Source organism: Ranitomeya imitator, chromosome 2 (assembly GCF_032444005.1).
Source record: "Ranitomeya imitator isolate aRanImi1 chromosome 2, aRanImi1.pri, whole genome shotgun sequence".
Taxonomy (NCBI): Eukaryota; Metazoa; Chordata; class Amphibia; order Anura; family Dendrobatidae; genus Ranitomeya; species Ranitomeya imitator.
Genome location: NC_091283.1, coordinates 380,412,707 through 380,435,136, shown reverse-complemented (window position 1 = coordinate 380,435,136; position 22,430 = coordinate 380,412,707). Strand labels below are relative to the sequence as shown.

General features: G+C 44.6%; 1 protein-coding gene and 1 long non-coding RNA gene across 2 annotated transcripts in view; both read right to left on the bottom strand.

Annotated features, from left to right (window-relative positions):
• Window positions 1-22,430, bottom strand: part of LOC138664059 (uncharacterized) — a 205,456-nt gene that overhangs the window by 173,228 nt on the left and 9,798 nt on the right. The gene's annotated exons all lie outside the window — the stretch shown is intronic.
• Window positions 3,484-5,470, bottom strand: LOC138664039 (uncharacterized). The gene is made up of 2 exons (XM_069750452.1): window positions 4,797-5,470; window positions 3,484-4,724 (listed from the first exon to the last, which is right to left on the bottom strand). Exons 1-2 carry the CDS (start codon window positions 4,914-4,916, stop codon window positions 4,077-4,079), a joined length of 768 nt encoding a protein of 255 aa, XP_069606553.1. The 5' UTR covers window positions 4,917-5,470; the 3' UTR covers window positions 3,484-4,076.

Below are 22,430 nucleotides of genomic sequence, written 5' to 3'. Positions count from 1 at the left end.
AGTATAATAGAAACACGTCACCACTTCTGGATTTATCACCCACTCCTGGTTTTGGCTTACAAATACTGAGGTAAAATACTGACCAAATACTGATAGTGGACGGCAGCCTTAGGCTACTTTCACACTAGCGTTGTTGGCTGTACGTTGCAATGAGTCATTCAGGAGAAAAATGGGTATTATACCTACCGATAATTCGGTTTCCAGGAGTCCATCCTGACAGCACATTGGAGGACGTCCTCCTCCTCCTTGCAGGGACAGGAAATACAACACGAGAGGTTAAAAGGTCCCACTCCACCCCATTTCCCTCAGTGTTTTGACAAGTACCACACCATGAATAGATCTAATTTGAATACTTTATTAACCAAACATATTACAGCATATGAACTGGCATACATAGGGGGGGAAATAACGGTGCTGTCAGGATGGACTCCTGGAAACCGAATTATCGGTAGGTATAATACCCATTTTCCAGGACGTCCCCCTGACAGCACATTGGAGAATACCAAAGAAAACTTTGCTTAGGGTGGGACAACTGCTTGGAGAACCTTTCTCCCATAAGACGTCTGCTGAGCTGCTACTACGTCTAGCTTATAGTGCTTACAGAACGTGTTTACTCTGGCCCAAGTTGCGGCCTTGCAAATCTGATCTAGGGACGCTCCTGCTCGCTCAGCCCATGATGCTGAAACAGCCCTAGTAGAGTGTGCTCTAATCCCTGTTGGGCAGGCTACCCCTTCAGATGAGTAGGCTTTTGAAATTATAGTGGTGATCCATCTAGCTATTGAAGCCTTGGAAGCTTTTTTACCTTTATTCTTACCCCCGAATAGAATGAAAAGATTAGAATCTTTCCTCCAGGAGCTAGTGGCCTCCAGATAATTTAATACTGCCTGCCTAACATCAAGGGAGTGTAAAGCCTGTTCTTTTTCATTAGAAGGGTTCTCACAAAAGGAAGGTAAAATTATTTCCTGGTCTCGATTTCTAGCTGAGGCTATTTTAGGGATAAAAGCTGGATCTAATTTTAGGATTATATGGTCCTCTCGGACCTGAAGATATGGATCCTTAATTGATAGGGCCTGAATTTCCCCTACACGTTTAGCTGTTGTTATTGCTACTAGGAAGGCCGTCTTCCAGGTACGAATTGAAATAGGCATATCCTCCTCAAGAGTATAGGGATTTTTACACAGAGCCCTGAGGACCAGATTTAAGTCCCATGTAGGAACTAGCTGTCTTAAGGTAGGCCGTAATCTCTGGATGGCCTTCACAAATCTGATTATCCAGGGGTGGGAGGCTAATGGATAATCCAGGAAAGTACTAAGGGCCGAGATCTGGACTTTAATCATACTTGGCCTGAGCCCCAAATTAAAGCCCTTTTGTAAAAAATTTAAGACTCTAGGAATATCTAAGGCTCCCGGAATCACGGCCGACCCACCACCTTCCATACAAAATTTCCTCCAGATTTTGTGGTAGATGGCTGAGGTGACAGGCTTCCTACTAGCCTGGATGGTTGTAATTACTTCATCTGAAAGACCTCTGGATTTCAAGATGTCCCTCTCAGGAGCCATGCTGATAGATGTAATCTCTCCGGGTCTTGGTGTAGAACGGGCCCCTGATGAATTATATCTTTCCATAACGGGAGTTTGATAGGGTTTTCCGTTGTCATGGCTCCCAACAATGGGAACCAACTTCTCTTCGGCCAAAATGGTACAATCGTCATCACTGTTGCCTGGGCTTCTTGAATCTTCCTGAGCACTACTGGGATAAGTGCTATTGGGGGAAACGCATAAGACAGAGGTTCGTTCCATGCTTGACTTAAGGCGTCGACTGCTTCCGGCATGTCTGAAGGGTTGAGGGAATAAAATTTGGGCACTTTCGCATTTTTTCTTGTGGCAAATAAGTCTATCCTGGGCGTTCCCCAACGGTGGCAAAGTATTTGGAACATTTCTTGATTTAGTTCCCATTCGGTTGGATAAACTTTGCTTCTGCTTAGATAGTCGCCTAGCATGTTCTGAGATCCTTCCAGATGTACTGCTGTTATTGATAGGACCACGTTTTCTGCCCAGGCAAAAATTCTTTGCGCTAGATCCTGAAGCGCCTTGTGTCTGGAACCTCCCTGATGTCTCACGAAGGATACCGCTGTCATGTTGTCGGATAGGATTTTTACGTGCTTGTCCTTTAGGCGAGAATGGTTTCTTCTGAGATCTTCCCAAACTGCGTATAGTTCTCTGTAATTTGATGACATCTGACTGATCTCTTCGGGCCACTTGTCTTGAAAGAATTTTCCTTCCAAGTGCGCTCCCCATCCCCACTGACTTGCGTCCGTGGTGATTACCACGCAAGGGGTTGATATCCAAGGGACGCCCATTCTTAGATTGTAGTCCTGGGTCCACCATCGTAGCGATCTTCTTACCTTCATTGATAGCTGCAGTGTTTTGTCTAATGACGAACGACAACGATCCCATACCATGAGGACTTGTTCTTGTAATGGTCTTGAATGAGCCTGAGCCCATCTGACACACGGGATGCAAGCTGTCATCTTCCCCAAGACCTTCATAGCCGCTCTTATCGTGACTGGACTTCTCTGGAATTCTAAGATCATCTTTTTTATTGAGATTCGTTTGTCCCTTGGTAAGAAGGTTTGTCTGATTGTAGAATCTAGTACTCCTAGAAATATTTTACGGGATTCTGGTCTTAGATGCGACTTTTCCCGGTTTACCACCCATCCTAGTTGTTCCAATACAACTATGACCCGATCTCTGTGCTGCAGCAGAATATCCCTTGTTCGTGCTACAACCAGAAAATCGTCCAAGTGTGGAATTATTGTTATTCCTTGGTTTCTTAGGAAAGCCACCACTTCTGCTACCAATTTTGTGAAAATTCTTGGAGCAGATGCTAGACCGAATGGGAGGCATTGAAATTGGAAGTGGCAGGTCTGGTCCGGGAATCTTACCGAGAATCTCAGAAGATCCTGAGATGAGGGGTGTATCGGAACCTGATAATACGCACTCTTCAGATCGAGAGTGCACATTACCGAATCCTTGTTTATAAGGTGAATTGTTGACCTGACTGATTCCATTCTGAATCGTTTGTATTTGACGAATACGTTCAGAGGTTTCAAATTTATTATCGTATGGGATTCCCCTGACGGTTTTGGAATTGAGAATAGAGAGGAATAATGACCTCTGCCTATTTCTGGAGAGGGAACCCGAACTATGACCCGAGAGACGAACAGATTTTGTAGGTCTGTGAACATAGGGGAATTTGTAGCTACCACTGTTGGTGCAATACACCTTTGTGGTACGCGGGAAATTAGCTCTATTCTGTAACCCTCTGAGATTATTTTGAGGACATAACTGTTGTCTGAGATCCGACTCCAGTATTTTAGAAAGAGGCTTAGTCTCCCGCCTATCCCTATGGCGTCATTGTTTCCTTGGTCTATAGTTTGAACCGAACAAGGAATTTCTTCCCCTTCTGTTCATAGGAACCTCTGAAGGCTCCTCTGCCTGACCTCCATTGTTCTCTATACTCCGGTTGCCTGCGGGGGGAGGGGGGGAGAGGTCTTCTCCGAAAGGGCTGAAATTTCCTGGGTTTTTCCTCGGGGAACCCTTTTTTACTGTCAGCTGTTGATTCTAAAATATCATCTAACGCCTGGCCAAATATTCTGGAACCTGAGAATGGAATGGCACAATTTGTTTTTGGATGCATTATCCCCCGACCAAGATCTAAGCCAAATAGCCCTACGGGTTGCATTGGACAAGGAGCTATTTCTAGCCGCAAATCTAACAGATTCAGCTGATGTGTCCGCCATAAAGGCCGTGGCTGACTTTATGATAGGCAGAGAGGCAATTATATCTGCCCGAGAAGTTTTATTAATTAAATGTTCCTCTAATTGTTCCATCCACAGGAACATGGATCTTGCTACAGATGTGGCTGCGATGTTAGTCTTTATTAAGGCTGCTGAAGTCTCCCAGGCTCGACGTAAAAGGATATCCGCCTTGCGATCCATTGCATCCTTGAGACTAGATGAATCCTCAAAAGGTATGGATGTTTTCTTTGCCACCTTGGCTATTGGGATATCCACCTTAGGAACTTCTTCCCAAATCTTGATCTCTTCTGGATCGAACGGGAGGCGGCTTAAAATCTCTGGACATCACCAATCTTCGCTCCGCGTCTTTCCATTCTTGTGATATCATCTGACGAATATGTTCGCTCACAGGGAACACTGTCCGTTCCCGATATGTGAGCCCTCCAAACATCTGGTCTTGTCTAGATCTCGGACGTGGATCTTCTTTCATCTGCATAGTACGTCTGACCGCCTGAACCAGCTCTTCTGTGTCTTCTACTGGAAAGTAATACCTTCTTCCTTCCTGTTCTTCCATTGGCAATTCTCCTTCTTCTTGATCAGAACCTCTGTATTCTGATTCCGCCTCTGACGAATCATCCTGATCTTCTTGTTCTGGATCCCTTCTTGGTCTCTTACGAGCCGGGCCCGGACTGTACACGTCCCGTTGAGACATTGAGGCCAAGGAATTCTGGACCTCTTCACGGATTATACTCCTCATCTCCGATAACATTGATGGTTGTTCCTCTCTAACAATCTTTTCAACACACGAGCTGCAGAGATCTTTCTTGTATGCTTCTGCCAGCTTCCATATAGAACACCTCTTAGATTTTAACATCTTTCCAGACTTTTTTGTCTGAGGGAGGGGAGTCTGAGTGGCCTCTTCATCCTAAATATAAGAATAAGAATGGCTCAGTGTGTGTGCAGGCGTATATATGTAATCCGTGCACTGCGCACTTACCCCCGTCTCATTTCTGTTCTCCGTATACTCTGTGGAGAGATGCCCATAATAAACATGTGATCTCCCACACAAATAAGGGATATAGCAGCTTCTGCTGCACTCACCCTTAGTCTCCGGCATTTTCCAGCAGCCTGCTAGCACGGATACACACACTTCAGTGTCCTGCTGCCGATAATACTCTGCAGGGATTCAAATCTGGCGCTCTCTTAACCAGAAGGAGCGCTGGATGACGATCTGTGCGTGCCCTGAGATTTTTTGCGCCCTTAAGACTGCTTACTTCCGCGTTCCACAAGGTGGAACGCACGCCGAGATGGTGCCTCCCCCGGATCTGACGTCACCTTACCTGCGTCGATACCGGAAGTACTGCCTGGTATAAGGATTTTACATCCGCGTTCCACTGTGTGGAACGCACGCTGCTCCTGCTGCCGCATCCTCCTCCATGCGGCGCCTCTTCTCCTGGCGCCTGAACCGAGAGCCCCCTCCCGGGAGGAAGCGGTTCAACCCAGGAGCCCGTCCGCTCGACTGGTCTCTAGGCAGAGGGACTCCCCACCGGGAAGTTTCTGCCTCGGGCTTTTGTTGCGGGGGAAGGATATTGGCCCAGCCGCACGATCCCCCGAGCCCTCCGGATCGGTAAGCTTCCGCGCTGTGCTGTGCTGCTCCTCTCGTGTGTCCCTCCATGCAGGGACAGGAAAAACACACTGAGGGAAATGGGGTGGAGTGGGACCTTTTAACCTCTCGTGTTGTATTTCCTGTCCCTGCAAGGAGGAGGAGGACGTCCTCCAATGTGCTGTCAGGGGGACGTCCTGGAAAAACGCATCCTGCAAAGTTGTCTGCAGGATGCGTTTTTTCCCTATAGACTAACATTACCGACGCATTGCGACGTATTGCCACACGTCGTAACTGCCGTGCGACGGTTTCGTCATGTTTTGGTGGACCGCCTCCACAAAAAAAGTTACATGTAACGTTTGTGCGTCGAGTCCGCCATTTTCAACCGCACATGCACGGCAGAAACTCCGCCCCATCCTCCCCAGACCTTACAATGGGGCAGCGGAAGCATCGTAAGACTGCTTCCGCTGCCCACGTCGGGCATTTCTTTCACAGCATGCGTCGGTACGACGCACTGCGACGGGCCCGTACCGACGCTAGTGTGAAAGCAGCCTTATACTGACAAGTCTACGGTCACCGAGGATGGCAGGCAGCAAGGATTCTGGGAGATATGTGGTGGAGGGAGCAGGGTGACAGCAGCACAGAGTATTTCAGGAGAGCAGTGTGCTGGTCTATGGGGGCCCCCTGTTCGGTGTGCGGAGCAGCCAGGGATTGTACATAGAGCGCTGTCTTTTATACACATGGATGGACCGTCTGCTTGTTTGCTCCACAGAAATCCTGGAAACATTTCTGCGGATTGATGGCCTGGTCTGATCCAGACTTTGCATACAGACCCCATTCCCCTCCTCAGATCCTGTCTTCCCCATCCTGTCCTAGCAATATGTGAAAGCGAGGCGACAGGCGCAGTCTGGGGTGACGCTGGGAAGGAAATGTAGCCATATAGTAACGATAAAAATGAGACCCCTCTCTTCAGCTGCCTCACCAGCCTTCCCCTGACTACACCTAACTGGAGGTCATGCTGCCCCCTCTATTACCCCAGACCCGCGTGCAGGTGCTCAGCCAGAACCACCATAGAATGGGTCCGCTTTCTGAAGATAATACTGCCATAGTGTTCTCACATAATACCGCCATATAGATCACACACAATACTATCAAATAAATCACACAATACTGTCATACAGTTCTCACATAATACCACCATATAGATCACACATAATACCGCCAGTGTTCTCACATACCGCCATATAGATCACACATAATACCGCCAGTGTTCTCACATACCGCCATATAGATCACACATAATACCGCCAGTGTTCTCACATACCACCATATAGATCACACATAATACTGCCATAGTGTTCTCACATAATACCGCCATATAGATCACACATAATACCGCCAGTGTTCTCACATACCGCCATATAGATCACACATAATACCGCCAGTGTTCTCACATACCGCCATATAGATCACACATAATACTGCCATAGTGTTCTCACATAATACCACCATATAGATCACACATAATACCGCCAGTGTTCTCACATACCACCATATAGATCACACATAATACTGCCATAGTGTTCTCACATAATACCGCCATATAGATCACACATAATACTGCCATAGTGTTCTCACATAATACCGCCATATAGATCACACATAATACTGCCATAGTGTTCACATAATACCGCCATATAGATCACACAATACTGCCATAGTGTTCTCACATACCGCCATATAGATCACACATAATACTGCCATAGTGTTCACATAATACCGCCATATAGATCACACAATACTGCCATAGTGTTCTCACATAATACCGCCATATAGATCACACACAATGCTGCCAGTGTTCTCACATAATACCGCCATATAGATCGCACACAGTACCACCATATAATTCTGACAATACTGATCAACCATAATACCACCATACAGATCACATAATACCGTCATATAGATCTCACAATGCCATAATACAGCATGACGCCCGCAGCTCCTGTTATCGCACGCATTGAGTTGTGTGTGCAATGGGGAAAGATATGCAGGGGGGAGAGGAGTGCATAGAAGAGGATTAGATACACGGTTCACCAGACAGTATCACACAAGAGAGGATTAGATACACGGTTCACCAGACAGTATCACACAGGAGAGGATTAGATACACGGCTCAGCATAATATCACACAGTATAGGATTAGATGCACGGCTCAGCAGACAGTATCACACAGGAGAGGATTAGATACACGGCTCAGCAGTCAGTATTTCACAGGATTAGGCTATGTGCACACGTCAGGATTTTTTCCTGACATAATCCTGAGAATTCTGCCAGAAATCCGCGTGCTTTTTTTCGCGCGGATTTCTCACGGAATTTGCGCTTTTTTTGCGGATTTTTTGCGTTTTTTATTTTTTTATTTTCCGGAATGTCCTTTTTTATAGGAAATCTGCAAAAAATCCGCAAAAAGATAGAGCATGTCCGGATTTTTTGCGGTATGCGTTTTTTTAGCGGATTTATAGCGTTTTTATGGCGAAATTCCTGCTTAGATACACTGGTCAGTAGGGTTGAGCGACCTTGACTTTTTTAGGGTCGAGCCGGGTTTCGCGAAACCCGACTATCGCAAAAGTCGAGTCGAGTGAAATCGGCCGATTATGGCGAAAAGTCGAGGATCGACCGAAACACGAAACCCAATGCAAAGGCAATGGTTTTTTTTTTTTTTTTCTCTCTCTCTCTCTCTCTCTCTCTCTCTCTCTCTCTCGAACTGAAAAGCTGGTGTTACACAGTGCAAATCGCTACATCACACAAGCGACAATATGGCGATAGGCGTCCACGCCCCTAAGACCTATCTCATCACTCTGCCCACGCCCCTTCATTGGCTGAAAAAAACGAAACGCGACTTTGGCGCGAAAGTCGCGTACCGCATGGCCGACCCCAAACAGGGATTGGGTCGGGTTTCATGAAACCCGACTTTGCCAAAAGTCGGCGACTTTTGAAAATGAACGATCCGTTTCGCTCAACCCTACTGGTCAGCACAGGATTGGATTTGATACACGGCTCAGCAGACACTATCACACAGGAGAGGATTAGATACACGGCTCACCAGACAGTATCACACAGGAGAGGATTAGATACACGGCTCACCAGACAGTATCACACAGGAGAGGATTAGATACACGGCTCAGCAGACACTATCACACAGGAGAGGATTAGATACACGGCTCAGCAGTCAGTATTCCATAGGATTAGATACACAGGATAGGATTAGATACACTGCTCAGCAGACAGTATCACACAGGAGAGGATTTGATACACGGCTCACCAGACAGTATCACACAGGAGAGGATTAGATACACGGCTCAGCAGACAGTATCACACAGGAGAGGATTAGATACACAGGTCAGCACAGGAGAGGATTAGATACATGGCTCAGCACAGTATAGTGATAGATGCAGGGTCTGATGTCCTGTGAGGAGCTGCAGTGAGGTCGAGCAGCACAGAGATTCTCCCCCATCCCCCTGTTACCTCTCTGCAGCTCCTGATAAGAGGACATCAGACCGCAGCACTTCACCCTCTCTAGCGATTCTAGAGATTACAGGCAGCAGAGGACAGGGAACGGCCGCTGACAGTGTGAGGGGAGACAGATGTAGCTGCTCCTCCAACAGCACAGCTCTCAGTCACAGTGGAGCTCACATGTACACTCCACTGTAGGCTGAAGCAAGATGGCGCCGATCTCCTGCCTCTGCTGTGATGTGGAGACAGCCCAGGGGGCGTGGCCACATCAGAGCAGAGAAGCTTATAATGCATTACTAGCAATGGGGTCGGACGCCGACTGCTGAGTCCTATGCCCAGGGCTGCCGTATGTGAAGACTGTAAGTGTCGTGCAACTACACTTACAGTTCTGCAAATGAAAATGGCGGCGCCCAGTGGCAGAAAAAAAAAATGAATAAAAAAAAAAAAAAATACTATGCACTTGAAAATAACTTATAAAAATAAGCAATTAAAGAGGTTTTTTTTTTTTACAATATTAAAACGCGGCACCTTCCCTTTAATGTCACCTTACAATAGCAAGGTGATATTAACCCTTTATTACCCCATATCTCACTGCTACAGGGGAGTGGGAAGAGAGTGGCCAAGTGCCAGAATAGGAGCATCTTACAGATAAGCCTTTTCTGGGGTGGCTGGGGGCAGATGTTTTTAGCCAGGAAGGGGGGCAATAACCGTGGACCCTCTCTAGGCTATTAATATCTGCCCTCAGTCACTGGCTTTACCTTTACCTGGGGGAGAAAATTGCGCAGGAACCCACACTAGTTTTTTCCGTGATTTAACCCTTTATTTTAACAGAGCCACCACATTTTGCACACAGACACTTTTAACATTAGTAGTGAGGGATATGTTAAAAAATAAGGGATATGAAATGGTTTACTGTATGTAAACCATGTCTCATATCCTGTCGGGTTTGGGAAGGAGATAGCAAAAGCCGGTAACTGAATTACCGGCTTTAAAGCTATCTAGCGCTATATGAAATATAAATATATGTATATATATTTGTCTCAATGACATATCTATATATATAATTGTCTAAGGGCTTTTCCGTCTGTCTGTCTTTCTGTCTGTCTGTCTGTCTGTCCTGGAAATCCCCCGTCTCTGATTGGTCGAGGCCGCCAGGCCTCGACCAATCAGCAACGGGCACAGCGACGATGATGTCATAAAGGACGTAGACATCTCACGTTTCTGATTCAGCGACGGGCACAGTATCGACGTAGATGTCATAATGGTTGCCATGGCGACGATGATGTCATAAAGGTTGCCTCGACCAATCAGCGACGGGCACAGTCTGCCGCGAATTCTGGAATCATCATTGTCCATATACTACGGAGACATGTATATTCTAGAATACCCGATGCGTTAGAATCGGGCCACAATCTAGTATATATATCTATATATATAATTGTCTAAGGGTTTTTCCGTCTGTCTGTCTTTCTGTCTGTCTGTCTATCTGTCTGTCTGTCTGTCCTGGAAATCCCGCGTCTCTGATTGGTCGAGGCCGTCAGGCCTCGACCAATCAGCGACGGGCACAGCGACGATGATGTCATAAAGGACGTAGACATCCCGCGTCTCTGATTGGTCGAGGCAGCCAGGCCTCGACCAATCAGCAACGGGCACAGCGACGATGATGTCATAATGGTTGCCATGGCGACGATGATGTCATAAAGGTTGCCTCGACCAATCAGCGACGGGCACAGTCTGCCGCGAATTCTGGAATCATCATTGTCCATATACTACGGAGACATGCATATTCTAGAATACCCGATGCGTTAGAATCGGGCCACAATCTAGTATATATATATGTATAGACTGTATATATGTTTTTACAAATATTTGAGGCCATGGATCCATTCTATGTCCATTTTGCAAGCCGGCGAGAAAATCTCGCTGTACGGATGCCATACGGATGACTCACGGATAATTTTTGGAGAAAAAATCGCATCCTCACATTGAATACTGATCACTGTTAAGGAAATTTTCTGCGTATCTCGGCCATGAAAAACGGACCGTATTTTTATACGTTGTGTGTGACTCCAGCCTAAGATGTGTAGTAGAGGACACTAATCTTCAGAACGGCAAATTTCCAACAGATGAGAGATGATCTTGGTGCAATTAACTGCGACGATATCCTGAGACATAAAAATGCACAAGGAAAATGGGCGACGTTTCTTAGCATCCTGGATAGGACCTGTGCACAATATATACCGTATGGGAATAAACATACTAGGAATAGGAGGAAACCAATATGACTAAATAGAGCTGTAAGGGGCGCAATAAGTGACAAAAAGAAAGCATTTAGAGAATTAAAGCAAGTAGGTAGTGATGAGGCATTAACCCCTTAGTGACAGAGCCAATTTGGTACTTAATGACTGAGCCAATTTTTACAATTCTTACCACTGTCACTTAATGAGGTTATAACTCTGGAACGCTTTAACGGATCCCGCTGATTCTGAGATTGTTTTTTCGTGACATATTACTTCATGTTAGTGGTAACATTTCTTTGATAGTACTTGTGATTATTTATGAAAAAAAACGGAAATATGGCGAAAATTTTAAAAATTTTGCAATTTACAAACTTTGAATTTTTATGCCCTTAAACAAGAGAGATATGTCACACAAAATAGTTAATGAATAACATTTCCCAAATATCTACTTTACATCAGCACAATTTTGGAAACAAAATTTTGTTTTTGTTAGGAAGATATAAGGGTTAAAATTTGACCAGCGATTTCTCATTTTTACAACAATATTTACAAAACCATTTTTTTAGGGACCACCCCACATTTAAAGTCACTTTGAGGGGTGTACATGACAGAAAATACCCAAACTTGACACCATTCTAAAAACGACACCCCTCAAGGTGCTCAAAACCACATTCAAGAAGTTTATTAACCCTTGCCATGCTTCACAGCAACTGAAACAATGTGGAAGGAAAAAATGAACATTTAACTTTTTTTGCAAACATTTTACTTCAGAACCAATTTTTTTATTTTCACAAGGGTACAAAGAGAAAATGAACAGCAAAATTTGTTGTGCCATTTCTCCTGAATACGTCGATACCCCATATGTGGGGGTAAACCACTGTTTGGGCACACTGCAGGGCTTGGGAGAGGAGCGCCGTTTGACTTTTTCAATGCAGAATTGGCTGGAATTGAGATCGGACGCCATGTCGCGTTTGGAGAGCCCCTGATGTGCCTAAACAATGGAAACCCCCCACAAGTGACACCATTTTGTAAACTAGACCCCATAAGGAACTTATCTAGATGTGTAGTGAGCACTTTCAACCCCCACGTGCTTCACAGAAGTTTATAACGTAGAGCCATGAAAATAAAAAAAATCTAATTTTTTACACAAAAATTATCTTTTCGCCCACAAATTCTTATTTTCACAAGGGTAACAGGAGAAATTAGACCATGAAAGTTGTGCAATTTCTCTTGAGTACGTCAATACCCCATATGTGGGGTTTAACCGCTGTTTCGGCGCACAGCAGAGCTTGGAAGAGAAGGAGCACCGTTTGACTTTTTCGATGCAGAATTGGCTGGAATTGAGATCGGACGCCATGTCGCATTTGGAGAGCCCCTAATGTGCCTAAACTGTAGAAACCCCCCCACAAGTGACCCCATTTTGGAAACTAGACCATTTAAGGAACTTGTCTAGATGTGTGGTGAGCACTTTAAACCCCCAGGTGCTTCACAGAAGTTTATAACGTAGAGCCTTGAAAATAAAAAAAATCACATTTTTTTCTACAAAAATGATCTTTTCGCCCCCAAATCTTTATTTTCACAAGGGTAATAGGAGAAATTAGACCCGAAAAGTTATTGTGCAATTTGTCCTGAGTAAGCTGATACCCCATATGTTTGGGTAAACCACAGTTTGGGTGCATGGCAGAGCTTGGAAGAGAACTAGTTCCGTTTGACTTTTTCAATGCAGAATTGGCTGGAATTGAGATTGGACGCCATGTCTCGTTTGGAGAGCCCCTGATGTGACTAGACAGTGGAAACCCCCCACAAGTGACCCCATTTTGGAAACTAAACCCATTAAGGAACTTATCTAGATGTGTGGTGAGCACTTTGAACCCCCAAGTGCTTCACAGAAATTTATAACGTAGAGCCGTGAAAATAAAAAATCCTTTTTTATTCATCAAAAATTATTTTTTTAGCTCGGAATTTTTTAATTTCTCAAGGGTAACAGGAGAAATTGGACCCCAAAATTTGTTGTCCAGTTTGTCCTGAGTACGCTGATATCCCATATGTGGGGGAGGGACCACTGTTTGGGCACACATCGGGGCTCGGAAGGGAAGTAGTGACGTTTTAAAATGCAGACTTTGATGGAATGCTCTGTGGGCGTCATGTTGCATTTGCAGAGCTTCTGATGTAGCCAAACAGTAGAAACCCCCCACAAGTGACCCCATTTTGGAAACTATACCCCCCAAGGAACTTATCTAGATGTGTGATGACCACTATGAACCCCCAACTGCTTCACAGAAATTTATAATGTAGAGCCATGAAAATAAAAAAAAACATTTTTTTCCACAAAAATGATCTTTACACCCCCAGATTTTTACTTTCACAAGGGTAACAGGAGAAATTGGACCACAATATTTATTGTGCAATTTCTCCTGAATACGCTGATACCTCATATGTGGGGGACCACTGTTTGGGCGCATAGCAGAGCTCGGAAGGGAAGGCGCGCCGTTTTGGAATGCAAACTATGATAGAATGGTCTGCTGGCGTTATGTTGCATTTGCATAGCCCCTGATGTACCTAAACAGTAGAAACCCCCCACAAGTGACCCCATTTTGGAAACTATACCCCCAAGGAACTTATCTAGATGTGTGGTGAGCTCTTTGAACGCCCAAGTGCTTCACAGAAGTTTATAATGCAGAGTCGTGAAAATATATATATTTTTTTCCACAAAAATTATTTTTTTTATCCCCCAATTTTTTATTTTCCCAAGGGTAACACTAGAAATTGGACCCCAAAATTTGTTGTTCAATTTGTTCTGAGTACGCGGATACCCCATTTGTGGGGGGGACCACTGGGCACACATCAGGGCTCGGAAGGGAAGTAGTGACGTTTCAAAATCCAGACTTTGATGGAATGATCTGCGGGTGTTATGTTGCATTTTCAGAGCCCCTGATGTACCTAAACAGTAGAAACCCCCCACAAGTGACCCTATTTTGGGAACTAGACCCCCCCAAGGAACTTATCTAGATATGTGGTGAGCATTTTGAACCCCCAAGTGCTTCACAAAAGTTTGACGCAGAGCCATGAAAATAAAAAGTCATTTTTTTCCCCGCAAAAATGATTTTTTAGCCCCCAATTTTATTTTATTTTCACAAGGGTAACAGGAGAAACTGGACCCCAAAAGTTGTGCAATCAGTCCTGAGTACGCTGATACCCCATATGTGGGGGTAAACCGCTGTTTGGGTGCACGGCAGAGCTCAGAAGGGAGAGAGCACCAATTGACTTTTTGAATGCAAAATTGGCTGTTGCATTTGGAGACCCCCTGATGTACCTAAACAGTGGAAACCCCCCAATTCTAACGCCAACCATAACCCCAACACACCCCTAACGCTAATCCCAATCCAATCCATAACCCTAATCAAAACCTTAACCCCAAAACACCCCTAACGGTTAGGGTCGGGATTAGGGTTAGGGGTGTTTTGGCGTTAGGGTTGTGATTAGGGTTATGGCATAACCCTAATCACAACCCTAACGCCAAAACACCCCTAACCCTAGTCCTAACCCTAATCAAATCCCTAAGCCCAACACACCCCTAATCATAATCTCAAATCTAACCCCAACCCTAATCCCAAACCTAACCCTAATCCCAAACATAACCCTAATGCCAACCTTAACCCTAGTACCAACCCTAATCTCAACTCTAACCCTAATTTTAGCCTCAACCCTAACCCTAACTTTAGCCCAAACGCTAACCCTAACTTTAGCCCCAACCCTAACTTTAGCACCAGCCCTAACCCTAACTTTAGCCCCAACCCTAACTTTAGCCCCAACCCTAGCCCTAATCGTAACCCTAACCCCAATTGGAAAAAAAAATACATACATTTTTTTTATTTTATCATTTTTTCCTAACTAAGGGGGTGATAAAGGTAGGGTTATTTACAATTTTTTTTAATTTTGATCACTGTGATAGGATCTCACAGTGACCAAATAAAACAAGAGGAAGAATCTGCTGGTCGGCACATCACGGCGGGCGCACTGCGCCTGCACCTGCCATTTTCCTCCCGGAGGAAGAAGCTGGCGCCCAGGAGGGGACGCAGGAGGACTCATGGACACCGGTAAGTATGATAGGGTCCCCGAATCCCCCTATTTCTCTCCTCTGATGTGCGATCACATCAGAGGACAGAGAATGACACGCCGTGTTTTTTTTGTGCGTTCGCCGGTAAATGGATAATTACCGGCGATCGCAAAACAGGAGTCAGTAAAAACCGACCCCGATCATGCCGGGTGCCAGCCGGCGGGCGCACTGCGCATGCGCCCGACATTTTGTCCTCGGAAAAAGATGGCGGCTCCCATCGGGAGCCACAAGGAGCATTGGGGGAGACGGGTGAGTATCGGAGGGGCTATCGTGGACCCCATTTCTCTGTCTTCTGATGTGAGATCACATCGGATGCCAAAGAAATTAAATGGGAAATCGCTTTTTCTTTTTTTTTTTGCGGCTGCCGGTAAGCGGTTAATTACCGGCGGTCGCAACCCCGGGGTCGGTAAACCCCCCCGAATCATATTCTCTGGGGTCTCGGCTACCCTCGGCAACCGAGACCCCAGAGAAAATCCAACTCTGGGGGGTGCTATTCACTTTTTCCACAGCGCCGTTAATTAACAGCGCTGTGGTTTAAGTACCCTTAACTGCCACCGTTAAAAGGCGTATCGGCGGTCGTTAAGGGGTTAGATAAATACAGAAAATTAAATAAATTCTGTAAAAAGCAAATCAAGGCAGCAAAGATTGAGACAGACTCATTGCCAGAGAGACTAAAATGAATCCCAAATTATTTTTTAACTACGTTAATGGTAAGAAACTAAAAAATGATGGTGTTGGCCCCCTTAAAAATAGTCTGGGTGAAATGGTGGGTGAGGATGAGGAAAAAGCCAATATGCTAAATGACAGTTTTCAACAGTATTTACATAAGAAAATCCTATGGCAGACAATATGATCAGTGATAACAAAAATTCCCCAATAAATGTCACCTGCTTAACCCAGCAGGAAGTATGGCTGTGTCTAAAAGTCACTAAAGTTGACAAATCCCCGGGCCCGGATGGGATAAACCCCCGAGTACTGCAGGAATTAAGTACAGTCATTGATAAACCATTATTTATAATCTTTAAAGACTCCATAATAACAGGGTCTGTACCACAGGACTGGCGTATAGCAAATGTGGTGGCAATATTCCAAAAGGGGAAAAAAAAATGAACTCTGAAATTATAGGCCAGTAAGCTTAACCTCTACTGTGGGTAAAATCCTGGAGGGCATTCTAAGAGATGCTATGCTGGAGTATCTGAAGAGGAATAACCTTATTATTATTTATTATTATAGCGCCATTTATTCCATGGCGCTTTACATGTATGGAGGGGTATACATAATAAAAACAAATAAAATAATCTTAAACAATACAAGTCACAACTGGTACAGAAGGAGAGAGGACCCTGCCCGAAAGGGCTCACAATCTCATGACCCAATATCAACATGGCAATAGTAGACACGGCATTCAGGGCTTCTTGGAGGTGCACAAGTTAGGTATCCAACCCGTCAACTGTAAGCAATAAATTACTTGGCACTCAGGAGAATTTTTTCATGATAAGAAGTGAACAATTCGTTTATTAGGTTCATCCAGTTCAAATTTAAACGTTTTCGGTCTAATCACAAGACCTTCATCAGAAATCGTTTGAGAATACTGGAATATATATACAGAAAAAACAAGAAAAGGTTTTTAGAAAAAATTATATGATGCACAGTACATATATAAACATGATACATTAACAGTGGCTGCATCATGGTATCCTTTTCCCTTATTGTTCCTTTTTTTCCGGGCTTGGGCTTCATAGCCAGCTCCATACGATGGGTCATTCTCCTCTTTCATGTTTTGGTTCCCAGGCGCTCTCCTCTCCCGGACCCTATCTGACGCCGGCACCCTTGTGGGCCCGTACATAGTTAGTGTGTCTTCCAGGTATTATTTTGGGGCCTCTGATGGCGCATTATCTGGGTCTTTTACGCTGTACACTCATACCCATACATCCTGTTACACTATATACAGGCTCTGGGTCGTCACACATAAGGGCTGGTTCGGTAGCTCATAGTATTTAACAGGGCCTTATGCCCGGTCGCTCCACACGGTACCTGCACTATGGCATCTATGTGTATTTTCATATGTCCATGTTTTAATATACTTTTTTGTATTTTAGGCAGTCTCACCTTGCACCATCTCTCTGTGACCCCGCATTTTGGGAGGTCACTTCATAGTCTGTATCCTTTTCTGTGGATGGTCTACTTGCCTCCCACACGGCTATGCCCTTGGCAGGACTTGTCACCATCACTGTACAAATTTTTCCTTAACACGTCCACAGTTTGTAATATCCCCTGTACAAGGCTCACGACTCACGAAACACCAGGCCGGATTCGTTCTGACCGCCACTGTTGTTGTCTATTGTGTAGCAAGTGATGTATTTAATAATCTTGACCAGAATGTATCATGTTTATATATGTACTGTGCATCATATAATTTTTTCTAAAAACCTATTCTTGTTTTTTCTGTATATATATTCCAGTATTCTCAAACGATTTCTGATGAAGGTCTTGTGATTAGACCGAAAACGTTTAAATTTGAACTGGATGCACCTAATAAACGAATTGTTCACTTCTTATCATGAAAAAATTCTCCTGAGTGCCAAGTAATTTATTGCTTCCAATATCAACATGGGTTTACTAGGGACCGTTCGTGTCAGACTAATCTGATCAATTTCTATGAAGAGGTAAGTTCCGGACTGGACCAAGGGAACGCAATGGACGTAGTGTATATGGACTTTTCTAAAGCTTTTGATACGGTGCCACACAAAAGGTTGATACATAAAATGAGAACATTGGGGATAGGGAAAAATATGTGTAAGTGGGTTAACAGCTGGCTCAGGGATAGGAAACAAAGGGTGGTTATTAATGGAGTACACTCGGACTGGGTCGCGGTTAGCAGTGGGGTACCACAGGGGTCAGTATTAGGCCCACTTTTTAACATTTATTAATGACTTTGTAGGGGGCATACAGAGTAGAATTTCAATATTTGCAGATTGTATTGTGGTACCGTGTTAGCCAGAAAAATCGATGTGAATATTTTTCTGCCCAATGATGACAGAAGTATTCTAGGAGTGATACCTTTATTGACTAACCAGAAAATAATATGTTTGCAAGCTTTCAGAGCACAGTGGCTCCTACAAAAATTTTGCAATCCTGCCTGAAGAAGGAGCCACTGTGCTCTGAAAGCTTGCAAACATATTATTTTCTGGTTAGCCAATAAAGGTATCACTCCTAGAATACTTCTGTCATCATTGGGCAGAAAAATATTCACATCAATATTTGCAGATGACACTAAACTCTGCAGGGTAATCAATACAGAGGACAATTTTATATTACAGGAGGATTTATGTAAACTGGAATGTAAATGTAGAGGTCATACACTTGAGCAGAAGAAATAAGATGGATAATTATGTGCTTAATTGTAAAACACTGGGCAAAACCGCATCGCATGGTGCTTGCATGGATGCCTGTGATCTCATTATTACGAAGCATACGAGCCAACTCCACTGCCGTGTTTGTCGCACCACAACTGATAGACCTTGTGATAAGCTGACATGTTGACTTCGATATTTTGCCTGGACGTCCACTTCTTGGCTTTTGAATGGATGGACAGATTTAATTTCATATTCTTCCTACTGTTATGGAACTTATGAAGCAGTCTGGCAATTTTCTTGGTCGAGAGACCACTATTGATGAGCTGGATGATGTTGTTTCTCTTTTCTTGGGAAATCTTTATGGCTTTTCCTCGATTCGAACTAGTGAAACTTTGCTTGCGAGTCAACCTGATACACAATGAACTATTAGTGATTGTGTGAACAGGTCATGTTTTGTAGTATAAAGGAAGAAATAGATGTTTCCATCACGAGGAGCAAAACAGTAACAAAGCAGTGACATGACAATGAATGTAAGTTCGCAAGGACTGTACCAGTCTGTCACTGTAAATTTGTTTACTGTAAATGATATCTATAACTCTGTATGTAACCCCTTTCTCATGTACAGAACCATGGAATTAATGGTGCTATATAAATAAATAATAATGACAAGAATCTGTATAACTAATCATATGCTAAATAGTTGCAACTTAAATTTATGTAATAGATAGCCAATATGATTGTCTATAAAATTATGGTAGTCTCATGTTCGAAGACATAGTGGATGGTGAGATATGGAGTCCTAAAGTCAAACGTTCAAAACATTTTTGCCCTTTTGCTTGTCAGTGTATATACAATATATCCCCTCACAGTTTTGTAAATATTTTATATCTTTTCCTGGGACAACACTGAAGATATATACAGTTGGTACGGAAAGTATTCAGACCCCTTTACATTTTTCACTCTTTGTTTCATTGCAGCCATTTGGCAAATTCGACAAAGTTAATTTTTTTCTCGTTAATGCACCCCATCTAGTCAGTGTACGGCTTGTATAAGAGTGTAAATTTGGTGTGCCTTCTAAATAACTCAACATACAGCCATTAATGTCTAAACCACTGGCAACAAAAGCGAGTGCTCTCCTAAGTGAAAATGGCCAAATTCTGCTGAAATTGACATTATTTTGTGTGGCCACCATTATTTTCAAGCACTGCCTTAACTCTCTTGGTATGGAGTTCACTAGAGCTTCACAGGTTGCCACTGGAATCCTCTACCACTCCTCCATGACTACATCAAGATGGATGTTGGAGTCCTTGGGTTCCTCCACCTTCTGGTTAAGGCCTCTTTCACACTTCCGTCTTTCTTTTCCATCATAATGCGTCGTTTTGTGAAAAAAACGGATCCAGCAAATGTTTCTGCTGGATCCTTTTTTTCTCATAGATATGTATTAGCAACGGATTGTGACGGATGGCCTTCTGTTTCATCCGTCTTGCACTGGATCCGTCGTAAAATTGCTGTCCGTTGTGCGGAGACAACGCACATAGAAACGTTTTTTCTGTGCGTCGGAAAATCGCTCAGCAACGGATCCTGTGCTGCCCATCATTGGCTATAATCTTGCTGCACAGCTGCACTATGTCCCGGAAGTATTTTGCTGTGTTCCGGGGCATAGTGCGGCGACGCATGCGCACTAATGCCTTTCGGCTTTGCCCGCAGTTGGGCAAAGCATACTGCGCGTGCGCAAGGCAAGATTGCCTTGCGCACGCGTGAACTACAGAGGAAAGAGACTCATATTCAAGATAATATTGCGGCCAGCGGGAAAGGAAGGGGTGAATGAAAGGAGAGAAAACACCGCCCATTGGACCGGACAGAGAGCCCGCCAAATTCAGGTGACAGAGTCCCTTTAATATCAGTATTTTATAAATCATATTTATGATTTCTTGTTAAATTTACCCCTTTTTGTCTTTGGTGTCTATTATTCCTGAAGGGCCATATAATTCCTATGTCGTAGTCTCACTATTTGTCTAAGCCAGGTTGAACATAGAGTGAGATACAATTAGTTTTGGTCATGTAGTTCAGTCCAGGGGTGTGCACCACTTGTGGTTTTTTGTTGTAGGTTAATATCTGTGTATATACTTTTCCTTAGGGTTTGCATGACTTTGGCCCCACTAGGTTGGGACCCTGGACTAAAGTGTCTATGTCCATATTTAACAGAGAATCACAGGCCCACACAGCAGCAGCCCTTCCTGTCCAAGGCCACAGTCCTCAAGGTTCCTGACCTGGCCTGAGCATCTGATCATCCAATCCCCTTCCCCAAACATTGGTCCTCACGACCAGGACACAGTCATTTGGGGGTACAGTCCCTTGTCCCCCATCAGTCCATGCGCCATAGGATGGGGATACAGTCCTTATATTAAAGTCTTCACCTTAACACAATTTCTACAAGCAGGCCTCTTCCAGCCACGAGGGCGTCCTAAAACATTCCCTCCTTCCTGTTAAGGGAGAGAAAACACAGGCCTTACTGCCAAATAAAAGGTTCCATTAGTCATTTTTTTCTTTTTGCAAACAAACAGAAGCTGACTTCGCCTACTCCTGGGCTGGACTTCTGACACAACCACCGTGTCACGCTTCACTCCCGGCGCCTTCACATTCGGCCACACCTCTTGCCTTTCGAGTCTTCCACTCGACGGGCTGCGTGTCACATTGCGCCATGTCCTCTTCAGGTACGCACCTCCCACTCTGGGCTGGATCCTGGCTGCAGTGCACATACTTCTTTTGGCCGGCACCTTTGGGGGCTGGACACATTTTTGCACTCTTGGGTACCATCCATGCCCATGATAGGCGGTCGTTCTCTCAACCGCTGCCATCGTCATCTTGGAGTCCATGCTTCTGGTTGCCATCTGTATTCGAGTGCTCACTCTTCTGCACTGTGGGCATTCTTTCAACCGCTCTGTTCATGTGAGGAACTTGCATCCTTCTGAATATGACACTTGTAAACGTGCCCAAGCAACAGGTACACAGAGGCATGGGGAGAAGTTGGAGCTGCATGCATTTTCCCAGGAGTAGGGTCATACGTGTCCTGGTGTGTTGCTATGACCCTGTTTCTCTGAGTCCTTGTCTATATCAGTCCCAGTCGTTGAGATGATGCACCCTGTTTCAATAATAATGTGAATGATGTCATCAGGGGAAAATACAAGAACCCGACCACCACCTACACACACAAGGCTTAATACAGATCGTAAACACACTGCTCCACTCTGTACAAATTTTACACACACAATTCTGCTCTGTACACATACGCACACACATCTCTGCTACATACATGTCCTTTGCACACGGCTCTGCTACATACACATCGTACGCACACGCAGGGCCGGCTCCAGGTTTTTGAGGGCCCCGGGCGAAAGAGTCTCAGTGGGCCCCCCCTTTAACACATACCCCGATTCATGATCGCATATAAACACAGCCATGTAGTATATAACACTGCCCACGTAGTATATAGCAGCCCATGTAGTATATAGCAGCCCACGTAGCATATAGCAGCCCATGTAGTATATAGCAGCCCACGTAGTATATAGCAGCGCCACTCACTCAGGCACTGGTAGGACTAGGAGCTCCTCCTGAATCTGCCTCATAACTTCAGCAGCAAGGCAGCCAGCCAGGGACCATCAGAGCAGAGAACGTGCTCTCTCCGCCCACAAACAATGTCACACTGGCTGCCTTCTCTTAACCCCTATGTGTGCCTGCCTGGCTGCACTGATTGAGTAAGAAGATGCTTGTGTCAGAGCTGACACATAGGGGTTAAGAGAACG

Excerpts from the sequence above, each read along its gene's own strand:
- LOC138664039 (XM_069750452.1), bottom strand. The coding sequence starts at position 4,916 with ATGCCGGAGACTAAGGGTGAGTGCAGCAGAAGCTGCTATATCCCTTAT. Across the intron at positions 4,725-4,796 it reads AGAACAGAAATGAGACGGGG|GATGAAGAGGCCACTCAGAC; the intron begins GTAAGTGCGCAG and ends TCTTATATTTAG.